General features: G+C 38.7%; 1 protein-coding gene across 10 annotated transcripts in view; it reads left to right on the plus strand.

The window, feature by feature from the left end:
• Nucleotides 1-20,308, plus strand: part of PEX5L (peroxisomal biogenesis factor 5-like) — a 216,942-nt gene that overhangs the window by 182,082 nt on the left and 14,552 nt on the right. For all 10 annotated transcript variants that reach the window (XM_012639365.1, XM_012639370.1, XM_012639367.1 and 7 more), the window contains one exon: nt 19,635-19,751. In XM_012639365.1, coding sequence (XP_012494819.1) covers nt 19,635-19,751 — 117 coding nt within the window. The remainder of the gene's footprint in view (nt 1-19,634; nt 19,752-20,308) is intronic.

The raw sequence follows: 20,308 nt of genomic DNA on the forward strand, positions 1-20,308 counted from the left end.
TACCTTCTCAAATGTGACTTCCCAGTCAAAGTCTTGATAATATAACCAATATTTCCAATTGTATCCTGCTATAAACAGAGTAGATTCTTATTTAATTTATGCAAGTAACTATTTAACACAAAAATAAGAATACTCACAAATAGTTTCCAAATTCAGGGGGTATGAGGTAGGAAGAAAAAGTAAATGTTTCAACTTTTGTTCACAAAAGTATATACTTTACCAAATTGCTGTGAGTTATAGATAGCTTTAAACAAAAAGGTCTTGTTAAATCTGGAAAATGAAATATATGAAGAATCATTTTACTTAATTTCAAATAAAAAGTCATAAAAACCATTATCCCTATCAGTTCATTGAATCCTATATAATTAATTCTTCTTTTGCTTGCTCTTGATTAACAGTTTTATAAAGCCATCAGTTTCTTCATTATATTTCTGGGAATTCTTACGCAGGCCAATGATATGATCTTAGAGTTATCAAAAATTTATATTCAAGAGTTGTCAGAGTCCTTTCCATGAATCTCCTTGAAGAATAAGCAATTTTGAACTATAACTGATTACAGATGCTTTTAGAGAAGAATCAAAACAATACGTCTCTGTGCATGACAAAGTCTTAGAATGGCCATGGTTAAAAATGTTATGAGAGTTCATTATAACCAAAAGTTGACAAGGAAATTTTGGTTATGTGGCATGCAACATTTAAATATAACAACCAAAATTATGATTCATAATGTTAGATTTTTAGGAATCTCACACAATTTTTGGAATACTCATGTCAATAATATATTTGTAAATATTAATATAACTTAAAGAAGGTTTAGCATCACTTATTACTTGAAAATGCTTCCTATGTAATTTAACATATCAAATAAGCCTAACTAGTTTAATATCCACCTTTTATAAGGTGAGATACACATCCTTTCAGGCTTTCCAGGGGTCCAGCTGGAAAATCCGAAAGTTAATTTGAGGCCAAACAGATTTAATTTAGAATTTGATTTGGGAAAGTTTGTGAAAGTGTCAAAAGGCTTAAAACACTTTATTAAATATGCTCTTGGTTATCTATTTCATCAAAGTGACAAAGATTTTAAAGGCAAATGCAGATTACATAGTTGTGAACAAATACTTACCTTGTTTAATACTAAGATTCAGTTTTCTTAAGTAAAGACCTAATAGATGACAATATGAAGCACAAGAAATTATCTTGATAAAACACAAAATCTTTGTTTCCTAAGTCAATTACTCAAAAGAAAAAAAAAAAACACTCTTACATTCTCAGAGCAATACTCCAAGAAAACTTTGTCATTTTAATAGAGAAAACCAAATTCTACTTTTGTATCGGTGTACTATTAATGATAAAGCTAATTTTAATGAAACCTTATAAATAAATTCATCTAATATCAGTCAGCTTCCAGCACACAAGATTTCCACAAACCTTTTATAACCTTTTCTTTTAATCCATCAGCTTTTTTTGAACAAAAATTTATCCTTTATGTCTTTCCTTATCAAATACATCTTACTTTCCTCACATACAGAGTTGTTTTCCTTATAATTTCTAGAAATTTAATTGCATTTTAAATAATAATATATTATACATATTCTATTATACATATTTTATTAATATAATTATATTAATTGTAATTTTAACTCCTAGTAGCCTTAATTTTTAGTGAAAACTAGCAAGCATTGTGAACTGTCTTATATCAGCATTCACCATTTCATAATATCTAGAGAGATATGTATCCTCAATTTTTCATGATTTTTAACAGACCCAAATGTATTTAGATTTTTTAAACCATATGAAAACAAGATGCCAAACTTGAACTTATGCTTAGTACTTAATATTTCACTATTTTAACTTACCCAGATGTTTAATGAGTATTACTTAATATCATTTTAAGGTTTCAAGTTGCCAAAAAGATTTTTGAAACCATTAAAGAGAGTAATAATAGTAATAATATAAGGAGAGGTGACTCATTTATAAATGTTTATCCCTTTTACATTCACTTAATTTACTCTTTACTAACAATTATGTTTCAATTGTTCATGGAAAAAAATGTTAGCCATCATCTTAAGTTTTGTTTCTTTTTACAAATCTGGAAAATATAAAAAATATCACAGAAGCAAAGAAACTAAAAAGTTAAACATGGTTTTCCTCTCTCCTTTTACTTCCATGACTGACATGTATCAAGAAATTTATTTTCATTGTGCATTGTTATTTTAGGTTGGATTCATAGTGTCATGACCTTAAACTTCTAGGAGATAATAAGCTTGTTTGACTAGTAAATCAAAGTTTAAAAAAAAGAGTATGCTTGCATTATAATTAATGCTGACAGTTCTGAAGGCATTTCTGCTTTTATTCTACCAACAATTTTAAAACTAGTTTATTTACCAAAGGTTTACCCAAGTCACATTAACTAAAAGGCAATTGGGTTAGTTTCTATTTTTCTAAGATAATATACTTTATATAAGCACTTATTTTTTAAGCCAATTAAGTAGAGTTCTTTTATATATTTTGGCAACATTATCCAGAGGTAGAAAATATCCCATATATATAACATATATCCATACATAGACATAAAAAAAAAATACAGACATAAGCAGATCTTAGAGCTTTTGTTACAATTTTTCATTTGCTAGTTTCCAAATTGTTTCTTCCCTTTCAGACTATCAGTCTTTCAATTACCTGTTCCATTGCTCTAAGCAATTGTTAGCCAGGCAACCCTAAATTTGTACTCCCAATGGGAAGACTTTTAAGTGGAAAATTTATATCTCAAAGGGATGGAGAAAGAATGCAAGTTGCTTCCAAGAAAGAGCTTAGGGCATGTTGTCTGTTATCAGGAGTCAATTTTATAGAGGCTGTGGGCTAAATTTTACATCTGAATATCTCCAAAGCCCGTCTGTGTGAACAAAACATCCATTTCTGCTAAAATTGGATTTGATGCATTTTCCTCTGATTTGGTCTGGAGATTCTCTCTAGAGAGTGGCTATGCATTCTAGCCCTGCCCTGCTGGAATCCAAGGGATTTGATCATGAATGTTTAGTGTGCTTCCTTTATCCAGGATCTCATGCCTAAACACCCAACCTATGACCAATGTCCCTCCCACAGGAAACCCGTCATATTAATACTAGCAGGTACCCTTGTGCCTCTATGTCTGTCTTTGTCCAGTTTGTTCCTAAAAGGCTAGGCACTTTGGTCTTCTGAGACCTAGTCCAGGAGCTGCAATGTTGCACACAACAATTGCAGAACCTACATTCCTTCCAATAGTTTCCGGGAATAGTTACCACACCCTGTCAAGCCATGCAGCAAGTCTCAACACAGTTCAAAGAATTCTTTGCATATAAATCATGTTCTCTGGCCACAATGCAAAACTCCATATATTTGGTCATTTAAAAACACGCTTCAGAATAATTCATGGTCACAAAAGAAACCATAATGGAAATTAATAAATTTTTACAACTGAATAATACTGAAGTGTCACAAAACAAAGCTTATAAAATGTAGATAACACAATACTTCAAGGATACTAGATGCTCTTAAATACTTACATTAGGAGAGAAGACTAAACATTGTTAGATTAAGTATCAACTTAAGAAATCTAAAAGGTTAAAGAAAGAACAATTAACCAAAGAAAATAGAAATAAGAGAGTAAAACTAATAAGAGCAGATATTAATCAGCTAGAAAACAGGATATAGTAGAGAGAAACAACAAAGCCAAAAGTCTGGGGTTTTTCTAAGACTAAAATTTTCAAACTTCTGATAATTTTGATTAAGGAACAGGAAAAAGGGCCCAAATAAATACTATTAGAATTTTTAAAGGGAGCCACATCTAAAGGTAAAACAGAGATTTAAAAGTAGTTTTTAAAATGTCAAAAGTTGAAAATTTTAGAAAAATGGAATAATTCTCAGTAGAATATAATTTAAAAGTATTGACTTAAAAAGAAATATACCACCTGAATAGTCCTATAAACATTGTCAAAAGACAAAATTATAACAAATTTAGTTAAATGGTCTAATTGGCTTTTGTGATCCATGAATCAGGGTAGCATCTCCCTGATTCTAAAAATTTAGAAAAGGTGCTCTTATGAGGAAAGGAAGTTGCCTTTGTAGGCAAAAAAATAAAATAAAATAAAAAATAAAAATGGCTGTAGAAAGCAGAAACAGGGACCAAAAGTGAATTGGTTAGCATCAGATTACTTCAGGTTACTTTCCTTGCAAAGGTTAAAGCAGAGGGGACTTTCTTATCATGCCGGCTAAAACTGGCGTGGTTGGAGATTTGGAGATTCTGTGTCTCTCCTATTTCTTGAAAAGTCAGATAAACAACTTAGTTTTGGTATGGTGAGATGGCACTTCAGCATGAGTGACCCATTTTGTTTTGGTCTGTTGGGGTCTAGTGCAGTAGCTGAGTCCAAATCAATGGCCTCCTATAAATTTTATTTAACACCATTAAATAAATAGAACCAATTAAAAGTCCTTCCACCAGCTTCGCAAACTTTTACAAATTTTCTAACAACAAACAATATGTATGTGCAAAAAACAAACGATCAGCCTCATTAGTGGCCACTTTGGCAAAGAACTTTTTAAAATGATAACACTCAGTACTGGTGGAAGAATGGAATTGTACAATTTTCTGAAAGGCAGTTTCACAATGTCTATCAAAATCTCAAAACATTTATGACTTTTGACCCAGGAATTCCTTAATAATTATAGAAAAGTAATCGCCCACATACATAAAGGCACATGTTCAAGGCTATTTGATGCAGATTTTTCTAATAGCAATAATTGGAGAAGTTAGAATGTGTTAAGATAGTCTATGGCCATACCACCCTGAATGTGCCCAATCTTGTCTGATCTCGGAAGCAAAGCAGGGTCGAGCCTGGTTAGTACTTGGATGGGAGAATGTGTGAAGATAAATCTATACATTGGGAGCTATGGGGTCATTAAAGTGATATTAATAGTTGTATATTTATTGACATGTAAATATATTCATTAGATTCTGAAACTACATACACAGTAAGGTTCCATTTTCACAAAATAAAAAATAAAATAGTGATAATAGCTAATGTTCATTGAGCATTTATGATGTTCCAGCCACTCTGACAAATATTTTATAAGTATGATAAAACGTACTCCTGACAACTATCCTGGGTGGTAGATATGTTAATTCCTGTTCATAGATGAGAAAACTAGAGCTCAGAGAAAGAAATAACAGGCCCTTGGATTCAAAGTTAATGAAACCTACAATGAGATACACCAAAGTGCTTTCAGTGATTATATCTAGGTAGTAAAATTAGTAGGGTTATTTTTTCTTTTTGTTCGTGTAATTTTTGTAATTTGCCTACAAGGAAGACTATTACCTAATTTTATAAAAAAATTTAAAGGATTTTATCAAAAAAATACAAATACCTGAATGAGATAAAAGTCCTTTTCCTCTCACATTTTGAATGAGTTTTAGGAAGTCTCTGAAATATGCTCTTAATATCCACTTAAGTCTAGTTTTGAAGATTTAGGTGATCTCTAATTTAAATCTGCTTTAATCCTTTTAGTCCCTGCCATCTGGACAGTTAATAGGCACTGGGGATTTCCTCATATGAAAACAGAGCATGTTTATAGTTTATTTTCATTAAATAGTTAGTTAAAATATGAGACCACAATTACCCCTGAAAACAATCTTTTAATTTTTCAAATGTCATGACAGCATAGCTTGGACGCAGCAATTGACCTTTACATTTCTCTTGAGTCAGCAATGTTCTTCAGATTCTAAATATCCTTTTAAAAAATAAATCACAAGCTCTGTCTCCCAGAGAAAAAAGAAAAAGCCACTAATGCTGTTTTGTCCTCACAGAACTTAAACAGGGTTGTTTTGTGCTCTGCTGGTTAGCAGCAACCATTGCCAACTGATATATTGTCTCACATTTCTGTGGACATTCAAATCGTACAAGAAAAGTGTTTTTATGAAAAAACAATAATACCACCTAACTCTGCTGTAACTCTTCACAGTTTATAGAAAAAATTCCCAAATGTCTGGAAATGAAAGAAGGTTATCTGATTTGGCCAAGATCACACCTCTAGGGAGTGGCAGCACCAAGGCCAGAGTCCATGTCTTCGGACTTCTGGTCCAGAATATCTTTCAACACTCCAGCAATTCCTTCCAGGTGACTGTGAGCCCCTTGAGATCAGGAACTGTCTTTTCAGCTTCATAGTCTAAGAATATAGCACAGACCTAGAGCCGAGGGTTTAATGCATGTTGAATTTATTTGAGATGCACAACCTATTTTCTGCCTGATTTTCTATAAATAAACTTTATAATAATTACATGACTCCTTCTATATGCACAGTTTAGAGTTTCTCACTTCCGAAGCTAGGAGCACCTTTAGGCCTAATCCTCTGCGCTGGGGAAGCTGCCAGGTGGACCTTCTCTCTCCCAGTCCTACTTCCTGTCTTCTGCTCACTAGTCACAGACTCTGAGCCCTCCATGGTGGAACCCAGAGCAGGGAGGGACAGGAGAAAGGGCCCAGCCTTGTGTGGCAGGTACATTCTTGACCCTGCATAGGCATTCTCGGGGCTTGGTGGATGTTTAAGCACATTCTCTCATGCTCTGCTTTTGTGGGTCCCTCAGAGATTCCTGCAGGGAATATCCAACTACAATTCCCGTGAGAATGTCTCCAATTCTCATCCTTCCAGGAAGACCTCTGGAGTGGAATTCAAAACAGCTCCAAGTTGCCTTGTTCCTTGGTGACCCAAATCTGATCTGTAAGAAACACACATCCTTGACCATTCTGTTCATGGAAATGCTCTCCCCTGGCCCTTTCAACTTTAGCCCTTTTATCAGAGTTATAGTTGAAATGTTGAAAAACTGCATGTGTGTGTGTTTGTGTGTGTGTGTGTGTGTGTGTGTTATGGTAAAAATATTTTACCATTTCTTTGCAAGCCCTGCATAGATAGCATAGGTAGTCAGGCACCTATTGTTTCATTCTATTTTTCAAACTCTTTTGGAACCACAGCCAAAACTTAGACTGAAAGAGTCCCATGTTAACATTGTATTGTAGTTTCCCTCATTCCTGATAGAAAAGAGGCAGAAAGCAGTATCAGTGACCTTGTATTTCCAAACAGAATGAACTCGGTTTGTCTCAGAAAATAAAATGACAAGAGACAAACAGAAGAGCTCTGTTCTGCTCTTTCCTCCAACCAAGATAATACTTGCCAAGCTACAACATCAATTGATCCTTAAATCTAAGGACAGGTTAGAGAGGCGGAGAGGAATGAGGAGAAACAATGTTGCATTAATGAAGAGTACAAGAGGAGGAATTAAGAGATGTGGGTTCTGGCCCTGGTTCTGTTACTAAGTAGCTATTGACCTTGGACAAGTCACTTGTGAAGGTCAAATTAGTTAATACACTTGAAAGCTCTTAAAACCGATACATATTCAAGTGACAATATTGTTGCTCTTAGAGGCAATGCCGTTTTATCGCTAAATCCTCTTATTTCCTCACTTAGAAAACCTCTTCGAGTCACCCTTTCCTCCTCATTCTTCTTCTTCTTCTTCCAACATCCAATCAAACACCAACTCCTATTGATTCTATTACATATCTCCCAAATTCACTCATTTCTTTCCATCTCCACTGCCAACACCCTACTCCGTACTCTGGCCACCATCATCTCTTATATAGACAACTGTAACAACCCCATAACTGGTCTCACTGCCTCCAGTGTGGAGAAGAGAATGCACTACTTATTCCATTCTCCTCATTTCCGCCGGAGTAATCTTTCTAAAACACAGATCTGAATAATGACTTCACATGTGTCCTTAGAACAAAGTCCGAGCTCACTGACCTGACTTGTAAGATCCGTTAAGATCTTGAACGTGCCTGCCTCCGCATCCTCGACTCTGACTCCTCTGCTTTGAAGTCTATACTGGTGTCGTAATAATCAGTTCCCAGAATGGGTCAGGTCATCTTTCTCCTGGTCTTTGCATAGACTGTTCCTCCTGCCAGAAATATTCTCTCGTCACCCTATTACCTGGCTAGCTTCTGTTCAACCTTAGAGTCTCAGTTGGCTGTTACTGCTTCCAAAAAGACTCCCACACTCCTAAGTCTACATTGGGTTCTCTCCTCTTTGCTCCCAGAGCATCTTTCCTTCCCCTTCTCCCAGCCCTCAGAGTGCTGTGTTGCATCTGTCTGTGCCCCACCGCACTGCACACTCCAGTGGCAGGACCAGCACATCCCTTGTTCACTGCTACACCCTGGTGACTAGAACACTGCCTGCCCCATAGTAGGCTTGTCCATGATGTTTGCCGGATGAGTGAAGTAAATGTGAAAATATATACAATAAATTACTTTGAGAAGATGCTACCCTTCAAATTTTATGAATGACCTCAATCAAAGAGGTTCCATAGGAAAAAAATATCCATTTTATAAAGACATTGGAAAAGTACTACTCTCTTGTACATGTTAGTATTTCTTTTCAAAAATGTTATGTCTGGCCTTTCAAAATGTGTTCCAAATTACATAATAGCTGCAGAGACCAGTGCAGGTATATATCATTTGTTAAAGTCCAGTAAATCTTGCCAGTACAGCCAAGTAACTGAAAATAAAGGAATGTGAATCCATCCATAGCCTCCTCTCCTCTGTTTGTCAGATTTTGTGAAAAAGAGTGTTGAGACAGTGGATTTTTTTTCCTGGGCCAGCAGAATCTATGGCCTGGCATTTTTTGTGACTCTCTTTTGTGTTTTGATACTGGGAATGAGCCAGCTGCTGCGAAGACACTGGATCCAATGCCCATTATCCTTGGCAGAGAAAATATTTTTTCTGTTTCTATCCAAATTAAACCTTCCAGGCCAATAAATCAATATACAGGGAGAATGTGTGATGATTTTGGCCATCTGGAGTTTTTTAAGGTATTGGTGGATGTTACAGAAATCACTTAGCTCCACCATAGCCATGAATATCTGGATATTAGCTCAAGGTAGCCTGGACGTGTCCACCTTCCCAGGTGATACCACCACCACCAGATCCCAGAATCCTTGCCTTGCTGTTGAGTCAGCCAGTTTGATTTCGATATCAAAGAAAGTAGTGTCAACCATTTTCCTACCCAAAAGCTTCATAAGACAGCAAACCAGAGCGAGTCTGTCTTCACATCTGGTCAACCATTGTGACAATCCTGTAGTCATAAAGAAAAAGGGAGGAAGTCAGAATATCAGTGCAATATTCAATACAATATGAGCGATTTCTTTATTGGACTTTTGCTGCCAAAATGACTGGACCAGTTTTTTTTTTCTTTAAATATCCTGAAAGAATGAAGAGAAAAAAACTATTTCCACAAAGTGGAAAGTAGTATCTACATGGATATTAGATATAGCAAGTCTAAATTCTTTTTCACCAAGGAAAATATTACAAGGGAAACTGCTTCTCAACTAATCCCTCTGGTGGCCTTTCTCTGTATCAAAGGAAAAAGGGAGAGGAAAGAACTGGTTTATGTCTAGACCTCCTGAGGTTGCTTTAGTTGTAGCCATAAATGCAACCCCCTGCGTGGGCACTTTCTACATTCTAAGCCAAGTGCTTTACATTCTTCGTTTCACTCAGTGCTCACAACAGCCCTACCAAGACAGTGCTAATCCCATTTTAAGGTGGATAAACTGGGACACAAAGAGATTCAGTCACTTGCTCAACATCGTAACACTATCAAGTGCTGGAACTGAGTTTCTAACCTGGTCTAACTCCAGAACTCCTGCACTTAATCACTGTTCCCGATAGAAGGCTATGTTTGGATGTGGTTAGCTTTGCCATCCCTGAACCAACCATAGAACTTAAAATTTGTTCATCCTCAGAAAATAATTCCTTTACAGAGATTTTTCTCTTATTCAGTTGTTTTAAAAGCGACAAGAGTAAAGGAAATCAGAAGATTGGGGGAGGAAAGGTCAGGGACTACCCAGACATGCCACTACACTAATAAATTAGCTGTTTTCATTTTTTCGTGTTTCCTTCAGCCTTTGTCCAATCTGTGTACATAATTATATGTAGTTTCAAAGGTCATTTTCAATGACTAGTTAGTATTGAAAAGATAAATATATCAAATGAGTTGTCTTCTCAAAAACATACAAAAAATTATTTTAATTCTTCCCTCCACATTTTGGGTTTTATTTCCCTTTCTGGAATAACAACAACAACAAAATCTTGAAGAATTCTGATTCACACAGCAGATGTGAGAATGAGAAAACCTGCTGGCTAATTGGAGATGCATTTCACTGGAAACAATCACATAAAAACAAACTATGTTGTAAACTCTTGTCCCTGAGAGCTGTTCTCAGGATACACAAAAATTATCCCACCAGACGTCTGTTTTTGTGGAACTTTAGATGCTTGTACTGTGGGTCTTTATCTCAGCATTTTCCAAGTTATGTTCTAGAGAACCCTAAACGTACACACAGAGACACACACACAGTTCAAGGTAAAATACATGTAAGACTTCTGCTTACAAGCTTACAACCCCTTTTCAGAGATTTAAGATGTACGTTAGTATACAAAGATCCTGGGAAGTCATGCAGCAAGGCACCTGCTTACTTCTGACCGGAAATTGTAAAGTCAGTTACTACAGGGCCAGGCAGAAAAAGGTAAGGACCTGGTGGCAATTGTGATGAAGTAGAAACCATGTGTACCACCCGAAGGTCGCTGCTTCTAGAAATATAGGCCTTGTATCAACAGATCTTCACAAAATGTCTGAAATCTGGGTTTTCATGTGAAATTTCACATCCAGGGTGAGAGAGGAGAACATATCTCTTGGCTAGATCTGCTAAAGGAAACCGGAGCCGTACAGTAGTTAAAGCAGTAAAAACAGATTTTACTCAGGAACTATTGCATCAGGGGAAAAGAGACCTCAGTGTAGAACTGGGCTTAATTCCAAATACAGGTTGGACACGTGGGGATCTATAGCCAAGGGGCAGGGGGGTGCAGTGGATGGAAAATTACTAAGAAGAAATGTCAGGGGTAAAGGGGATTCTGGGTAAACTGATGAGACAGGATTCTTGCTTAGGGCAGGCCAGAGTGAAGAGACATCACTTGGGGTTGGTGGGATAAAGAATTTGATCAGATAGAGAGGTAAGCAGATATCAAGTAGGGGGGCATTTTTTCCTGAACTGACTTGGCAGTGTTCTTATTAAAATCAGACTGCAAAGATGGACATGGAAACCCAAGGCTGAGGTCTAGTTGACAAGAGGGCGCAGAGCAGCCTGACTAAGGTTTGGTCAAGGAGAGTCTTTGTCGGATCTGGCCTATAGGCCACCAATCTGCAGCCTTTGATCTAACCTAAAGTATCTCAAGCGCATTTGGCCACGGAACTCTTTGTTCCTAGAACACTCTTTCGGGAAATGCTGCTGTACTTCATTAGCCTGAAAACCTTTCAAAAAAGCCCCAGCGGTAAAGTCCTGTCTCTAAGCCTAGTCTTCCTCCCCTACTCCAGTCCTTGGACCTAAAGTAGTGAAAGATGTTCCAGTCACTATGGCTGTGTAACAAATTACTCAGTACTCGTGGCTGAAAACAACAGTATTTATTTTGATCAAAGCTCTGTAATTTGGGTAGGGCTCGGAAAGAACGGCTCACCTTTGTTCCACAGTGTGTCAGGGTGGCTCGAAAGCTGAGAGTGATGGCGGGAGGCTGGAATCATCTGAAGGCTCACTCACATGTCAGACTGAGTATGCTGGTAGTTACCTGAGACGTTACCGAGAACTCCTACATGTGGCCTTTCTTTGAGGCTTCGGCTTCCTTGCACCGTGGTAGCCAGATTCCAGGATGAGTATCCTAAGGCAGAGGCAGACAGAAGCTGTATCACCTTTCATTTAATAATAGTACCAAGCCTCAAAAATCTCACCAGGTCATTTCCACTGCATTCTATTTGTCAAGGCAGGCATTCAAAGACAGGGCAATAGGTCCCCTCTTAACAGAGTAAGGCAAGGTTCTGAAGAGAATGGGGGGACCAGAAATACTGCTGTGGCTGTTTTGGGAAGATGCAATGTACCACAAAAGGAAAAAATGAAATCTTCTGAATTCTGGTTCTGTCATTTACTAGTAATAGTGTGACACTGAGCAAATAACTTCATTTCTTTTTGCACCATATTGTTCACCCTGTCCTGAATTACAGTTACACTATTTTTATTTTATTGTTAGAGAGTGAGCTTCTCGAGGGTAGCATCCACATCTAGGTGGTTTTGTTTTGTTTTGTTTTAATAATCACATAATGCAAAACATGTAGTTTGGGTTTAGTAGATACGTCTAATACCTTATTTTTTAAAACTAGTAGGAGTTTCCCAGTAACTTTTCACTACCTGTAGACATGGCTAAAGGAAAAGAAACCCCTTTTGGAACAGTCACACTGCTTTAGTGCCCTGTCCACATACCGGCTTCCTTTATCACATGACTTGTCATTGTTACAGCAGGGCTGACCGGGAATAGACCAAGAGACACACTCAGAGATTTTGGCAAAACAGGTTTTATACTTCATGACGGCCGGCAATTGGCCCAGAGGGGAATTTGGTCTCCCCAAATTCTGAGCACCAGACAAAGAGCATTGCAGTCTTTTATACACTCTGCTCAAGGAGGAGGGGCACAGCTACGACAGGGTTAACTTTAGCGAGGAAGGGTCCTAAGCTACTTTGCAGCCTGGTACACTAATTGCTACCGGTGATTTATGGAGGCAGCAGCTGCCGGTGGGGGGAGAAAGGTCGCAGGGGAGGAGGTGGGCCCAGGGAAGGATCGCAAGGGAGAAAGCCCGGTAGTGGAATTTCTAAGAATTCCACTTTAGTAGAATTTTCCAATCTTCCACTTCATCATCACATGGAACATGAGACAAGGCTAAAAAGCAGGGACCCTCTTCCCATCTCCTCATGCCAGTACTAAAGTAGCCCTAGTCGCCTGCCCCTCCTTGCCCAAGAGCAGCCAAAAGGCCTGCGTGAAATAAAAACAGCCACTGAGAATCTGGACCCCCAAAACCTTACTCTCAAAGCAACAGGAAACCCCAGGCTTATTCCAGTGACATTAACATTAATGGCTGTTCTTTTTTGTGGCTGCAGATACCACAGGAGCCAAGACCACAGATATAGTCATGTGAAATTTCAGTTCTGCAAAGACATTCCTTCGCTAATGTGTTACAGCAAGCGTTACAGGGAGTGGTCTCGAGGACAAACTGAGCAGCACACAGAGAGTCAGAGAATCAAAGTTTATTCGCCGGCGGGCTCCAAGGGACCTCGCCACCAAATTCTGAGCCCCGTCTACCCGATTTTTTCCCACTTTTATTAAGTTGAGGTGGTCTGAGGGGTGGGACATTAGGTGGCCAATGCCTGCCAGGTAATAGGTTAGTTGATGTGTCAGGTAATAGGTTAATATTAGGTTGATGACCAGGTAATAGGGTAGTTGATGCACCAGGTAATATAGGTTTAGTGTTATGTTGATGCGCCAGGTAATAGATTAGTGTTATGCTGATGCACCAGGTAATAGATTAGTTGATGGGCCAGGTAATGGGTTAGTATTATGCTGCCGTGAATCTTCGTCAGGGGTGGGGGTCTCAGGTGGCTGATGTGTCAAGTAATAGATGAGGGTTTTCCTTATCAAATGAATGTGCTAAAAGCCTTTCAGAAGTGACTCCTCCCCATTTGGACAACAGATTTTGCTCTTTGTTCTTTAATATTCCATTCCTCTTTGCCCTCTTGCCAGGTAAGAAGGAAGAGAAAGGAAAAAACAGAAAACTATCTTAGACTCTCTCTGTAAGAAATGGCTGTTGATTTTTTCTGACAAACTGCTCGAACTTTGTGTTATTTCCAGCTTCCTGTGCCCATTCCTCCCCTTGCCGTCATTTCCAATCTTTCCTCCCCACATTTCTGCAGCTACCCTGCTGGCACATTGCTTTTCGAGAGCCTCGGGCTATATCCCAGGTGCCTGCCAGCATCTGCAGTGACAGCTGACTCCATTGAAACAAGGAAGAAGCATGTCTATCCCAGAGGCAACCAGAGAATCTGTGTTGAGTGCTAGTACTGATATTTTTGTTTTGCAACACTTCTGAACCACACCGTTTACATAGTTTAAGGGACTGCATTCTCTCTCTATCCTGGGAAATATTATTTTTCATTTATGAGTAATAAAATAACACTAACTGCTGATTCCTTAGCTCTTAGATGTTACAAGTTCAAAACACTTCCCGCACATTGTTTCACTTAATTCTCATTACCACCATAAGAAACTTTTTACATTTTGCAGATGAGCTGAGTTAAAGAGGTAAACTAAATTGCCTAAGGTCCCATAACAAGGGGCATAGCAGGAATTCTAGCCCATTCTACCTGAAACCAAAGCCTATTTGTTTTCCTCCCTACACAGTTTAGATTGAGAAAGAGGAATGCAGGACAGATCCATTTTTCATCTCATAGAGATTTTATTAACTTTGAGCCTTCCTGTTTGACTCAATAAATCAGTTCATTAATAACATTGCCACCAGAGACACTCAGAGTTGTTAGGGACCAGAGAATTCAGTAGGTCAAACCTCTATTTGATTTGGGAATTGCCTTTACAGCACTCCTCACATTGGTCATTCTGTCTCTGAAAACTACTAATGTGGGGGAAGCCATCCTCTGAAAAGGAGGGAGCCCATTCCACTTTCAGGCAGTTTTGTATTGCATTTGATAAAAATCTGTCCCCCTGGAACCACCGCTTATTTGTTCATCCTAGTTCTGCTGTCTGCAAAAGAAGCCTAGGGTGGCTCACTCGGCTCTCATCATCCTCTGACTCCCTTTGGCAGAGGAATTGCTCCTTTACCCGTTCTTCATAAGCAGGGTTATTCCTGCCCAAGGTCATTCTTGCCTGAATAGACTCCAATGTGTCAATGAGCCTCACTGTGTGGGACACCCAGGACTGCACCCAGAACTCGAGCTAATTCTGACCAACCAACATTCTATCCCATTCTCCATCAGAGCACTGCACATCCGTGCTTACAGCCCCGAGCCGAATATGTTCTTTGGGCAGCCACGTCGACTTGTCAGCTAGTATTGAGCTCTTAGTCAACAAGAGATGCGGTGGCTGTGGACATTCAGGTGCTGTTGGTCAGCCTGGACTACTGGACCGCAGGGCAGCGAAGCCCCACACTGATCTGCACATAATTTCACCTCAGCAAAAACTGTTTGTTGTGGCAAATACTTTATCCAAACTTGCACAGCGGTTTTCATTTCTTGCGATGTAAAAGAGGCACTTTCTTTTCTTTTGCAACCGCAGAGTTAGTTGGTTTGGTTTTTTTACATTTTGATCCAGTGGCAGCTAATCAATGGACATCTAAAGAGTCACAGAGAAAGCCAGACGCCTCGCAGGCAGAACCGGCACATAACTGCACATCGATCAGTTCTTGCACAGCACAGCCCCAGGACCTTTCTGACTGACAGTTGCATTGGATCACAAAGTCAGAATATCTCCGTGTTAACTAGAAGATGACTAATATGGACTGGAGAATTGAAACTGATAATATGCTGCCATCCCTTAAAACTTCCTGGTTCTAAAATAAATTGTTTATTTTTTTGTTCTTTATATTTAATTTAATTAATATTTAATTTTACCCTGGCACTTATGGAAATTTTTATTTTCCAGTTTTACAGTCAAAAAAGGGAAGCAGAAGTTGTCAAATATACTATTGGGATAATATTTTAAAATATAATTATTGGAGATTAGAAACCCCCTTCAAAAAAAATGCGATTCTATGCTAAGATCCTCCTTCCCCCTTATTCTGATCTTAATCTGTGTAGACGAAGAAGCCTAAGCTGCTATCTAATGAACCTATTCTTCTCACTTTACAAATGGGGAAAATAATGTACAGATGAGTAAAAAATGACTGACTCAAGTTTACAGAGATAATGGCAACTTCTAGCACACATCTCTCTTCTTCCAACCTACTGCCACAGAATGTCAGTGTGGAAGGAATTCAGAGGCAAGAGAGTGCTCTAGTGTGGGGTCATTGAAGAAAACAGGATGGAGGAGTTGAAATTGAAAAGAAATAAGCCTTTTTTAACCAAATCTTACTTTTCCACCAAAATAACACACGCTAGCCATAGAAAATTTGGAAAATGCTAACAAGTACAAGAAATAATGATGAAATAAATTACTCATAATCCCATCTCATAAAAGCAGTGCTATTGGTGCATTGCTCTACAGTCTTTTTTCCTGGCCCATTACTGTTGTGGTTTTTCTATCATTGTAATGATACTACTTATCAAGGAATATTATAACTCAAGGACTATTCAATGTTATCATAAACTATCCATAAACATCATTTTAATTGCTGCATAACAATTCATTATAGAGGCTTTGCCATAATTTTCTTAGCCTTGCTCCTATTTTTGAATGATTAGGTGGAAGGGAATGATTTAAATAAAGAGAAGGAAGGTGTCCAGAAGAATATGTATTTCTAGCAGATTAAAACACCAAAATACTCACAACATGTATATTTGAGCTTTGAGGTTGTGGGTGATTTTTGTTCATTCATTATATTTTTCTCAATGGTACAGAAACACTAGTAAGAACAGGTATTTTATTGAGCATCTACCATGTGCTTTATGCCACAGATGCATTTTCTCACATAGTTGTCATAACAACTAACCAAAACCACTATTAAATCTTCATTTTAAAGATAAGGAAAACGAGACTCACAGAAATTAAGGGACTGGCAGAAGGGCAATGATGAAGCAAGAATTTGAACTCAGGTCCATCTGAGGAGAAAGCTGCTGTTCTTAACCACCACACTGCACATCTCAATTTTTTTATGAATATGTACTATTGTTATCATCAGAAAGTTATTCTTAGAAATGGAAATGGATTGCAAATAATAGCTCATCTCTGATATGATCAGATAACTTGTTATATGTAGAATATAAAAAATAATCTTCCAAAATCCCAGAACAGCTAAGAAAATCATCAATAAATAAAATCCCCCTGGTCTTGTCTAAAATGTTTAAAATTCAAATATGCTTCAGGTTTCTCTAAAATTGATTTAAAAAGGGGGAGAAAAAGCAGTGTTAATTGCAGCTACGTGAATGAAGTCTGGATTCCGAGACAGGATGAAAATTGATTATGCTGAAAGTAGTCTTCTGTAATTAAATGAAAACTGTGCTGTGCACTTTAATTAGTCAGCAGTAACTCGTTTTAAGTGGTAACAGTAAGTCCTGGTGTATCTCATTAAATGAGAGCCTGGCAGCCCTACCTCAGTTGAGGTTCTGTCTGTTTTCCACAGCAGTCTTATTTTTGCATCTACTGCTCTAATTTGAAACCACAGGAAAGGTGACACATCCTTTTGTAACTCAGATGTACACATTATGAAATCCTCCTCATTCTCTCATTCAGGGGACTTCTTATATGCTTTCAGTTCCAAGGACTCTTGCTAGAGGAACCTATCTGCCTTTGAAAGTTTGTGCAGTCATTGGCCTTTCACATCACCCAGTGGGGATGTGGGAAAGTCAGTAAACATTACAAAATTCACTTGATAGACTATTCTTCATTTCTAATCAGCCAAGTTAAACCTGCATCTTTGAAAAGCTATTAAAAAAATGAGTTCCCCAAATTTCCTCCAAATCCCTCAGTATCTAATCATATTCAGCTTTCATGATTTTTTTTATAAAAAGGAAAGGTATTTTTCTTTTTTGTTGTTTTTAAGCTTATTTTTTTAATTATAAAAGCAAAGTATGCTCATCATAGAAAATTCAGAAAGTAAAAAAAGTGTAAAGAAGCAAGGAAAACATCCCCCCTCATCCCTTCATGCAAAGACACATTTCTATTAACATGGCAGCATATGTTCTCCTGGTCTTTTATCTAGCCATTGCTTTTGAATATTTGAGATTGTTCTGTCTGTACAATGTGGTATTCTGCTAGAAAAAGCCATTAAAAAGGAAATGTTGAATGTTATTCCTAACCCTAGCCTGGGTACCTAGTGGCCACTTCACGTACGTCCAGCATCTCGGACACAGACTGTCGAGATGCCTGCTGCTCTAAGCCTTCATTGAGGGGATGCCTCTGTCAAAGGGACTCGTTTCTATGGTGGGAACGAGGATTCTGGACGTATAATAAAGGAGGCAAGCAAAACCTACAATTTATTTAGTAGCCGAGGATTGATCACATTGGGCTGGCCCTTATTCCATTAACATTCGTATCTGAAAGAAATAAGGTTATAATTGCCATTCAGAGCAGCTCTGAAGAGTTCTCACTTCAGGACAGCCACCACCCAGGCAGACAGGGAGGATTAAAAGGGGAGGGTTAACCTCAAGGTTAATCTCTAAATCCTGTGTTAACAGGTCACAGGATTTAAAATCGTAGAAACTGAGATTTGTAGGAAAAGAGTATGGATCTTAGTCCCAGACTCAGGTGTTCCAGGAATACCCATTTTGTTTTCTTTAAAGGAAATAAAGTGGTTTCCAGGCATCTTTCTTACCAAACTGGCAGGTGGTTAGTCTCAGGCATAAACTGTGGAAGGCTTAGATAGTGCCAGAAAACAAGGGCAGAGATCACCGTCCTGTCTGTTGTGGTGATGGCTAACAGCCGTCCAGGCTCAAAGTGGCTCCTTCAAATTCAGTTTCTCTCTGTTTTCCTGCCATGTGGATCAGGGTTCAAGCCAGCCTCCCAGTCACACCCTCAGTCATCCACTCTGAGGTGAGGACAATTTGCCTGGGAAACACTTAAAAGCTGAGCATCAGTCTCCTGCTAATCAGAACCAACCACTCTCCGTCTCTTTCCCTACCCTTGGAAAGTTCCCCAGTCTCTCTTAAATTCTTTAAGATACTGACTCTTTCCTCCTCCCCCCTGAGACATCTAAAGTACTCTCTTCAGGCTTAATAAAATAGAAGCCAACCAGGGACAGCTCTTGGAGAAGAATTCTGCTTCGGGCTAGGACACACACCTTCCCTGAAGTAGAGAAGAGCAAAGGGCCTGATCTCCCTCATAGAAGACATATGGGGAAATTTTAAGGGAAAAAAACCCACAAAGTGGTATTTTTCAAAAAAGTCACCCTACTGTAGAAAGGACCTTGAGGAGAATTCATTCAGCGTCCCTCATTCTTTAGCACCAGGAGGCCAAGTCTGCCACAAGCTGTTAAGCATGGGCTTGGGAGCCAGATGGGATTCAGATCCTGTGAATCCGAGCTTTGGGACCATGACATAACCCTCTAGGCTCAGTTTTCTCCTAGCACAGTACTTGTCACAGAATAGGATCAACTAATGTTACTGTCCCTTGTCCAGTCACTGCCCAGCCAGTCCCAAAGCAGTTTCTCTAGTTCCTTATGTGCCACAGCAACTCTGGGAGGGGCCTCCTTCCTAAAATGTGTGCCTAATGCCCACACTTGAAACTCTGTACAAGTAGTGGCTTTTTGGCTGAATTTGGTATAAATGATTCTGGTCCTTCAAGTGGTAGTTATTTTTCTGCTGAAGAAAGTTACAGCTAATCCATGTCAACATTTTCATCGCTGAGCACCCTCCAGAAGCTCTTCAACCGTGAGTATCATTGGATGTGGCCAACTAGAACAGTTTCTTCCTCCTCAGAACTCACTTTGATCTACTAGCAAAACTGTCTCTGTGGAAATAAATCAGATGATGTAGCATGTTCTTAAATCAATCTCTCTTCATTTTTCCTGTCTCCCAGTCAGACACAGAGTTTTGGGATAAGATGCAAGCAGAGTGGGAAGAAATGGCCCGGAGGAACTGGATATCTGAGAACCAAGAAGCCCAGAACCAAGTTACAATCTCAGCTAGTGAGAAGGTAACCAATTCTGTTCTTAAATGGTTTTCTCAACCTTTTTGAGTCATATTTTATAGATTAGTCAACAACTATCTTGTCCAAAATCCAAGAATTAAAAAGACAATTTCATGTCAATCTGACCTAAAAGAAATTTTGATAGATAGAAACAATAGTGAAGGCAGCCAAACTGGAATGAAAGGCTCTTATTTTTGTAAGTGTTCAGACAGACACTTTGGCAGCCAACCAGAACCTGGATCCTGATTGCCGGCTAGTTACTGAACTAACTGACATTGAGGGTAGGTTGGAACAAGAACTGGGCTCATCCCGCAATGCTTTGCCAGCCAGTCACGTGAGTCCTGTTGATGTGCTAACAACCCGAGTGACATTAATGGCAAGAGAAGGCAGCAGGGCGCTTAAGCCTGCATTTCACAGGGGGTGATTATACAGTGAGCAAAGAAACTCAGTGGGAAAGATACTCTTCACACAACCAGGTCAAGTCCCAGGGGAATTCCTCGGAGATACTCCCCCAGTAGGAGCCACAAATGTACAAGTGCAGTGAACAACCAGCCAAATTACCC

The sequence above is a fragment of the Propithecus coquereli genome, unplaced genomic scaffold (genome assembly GCF_000956105.1).
Source record: "Propithecus coquereli isolate 6110/MARCELLA unplaced genomic scaffold, Pcoq_1.0 Scaffold14, whole genome shotgun sequence".
NCBI lineage: Eukaryota > Metazoa > Chordata > Mammalia > Primates > Indriidae > Propithecus > Propithecus coquereli.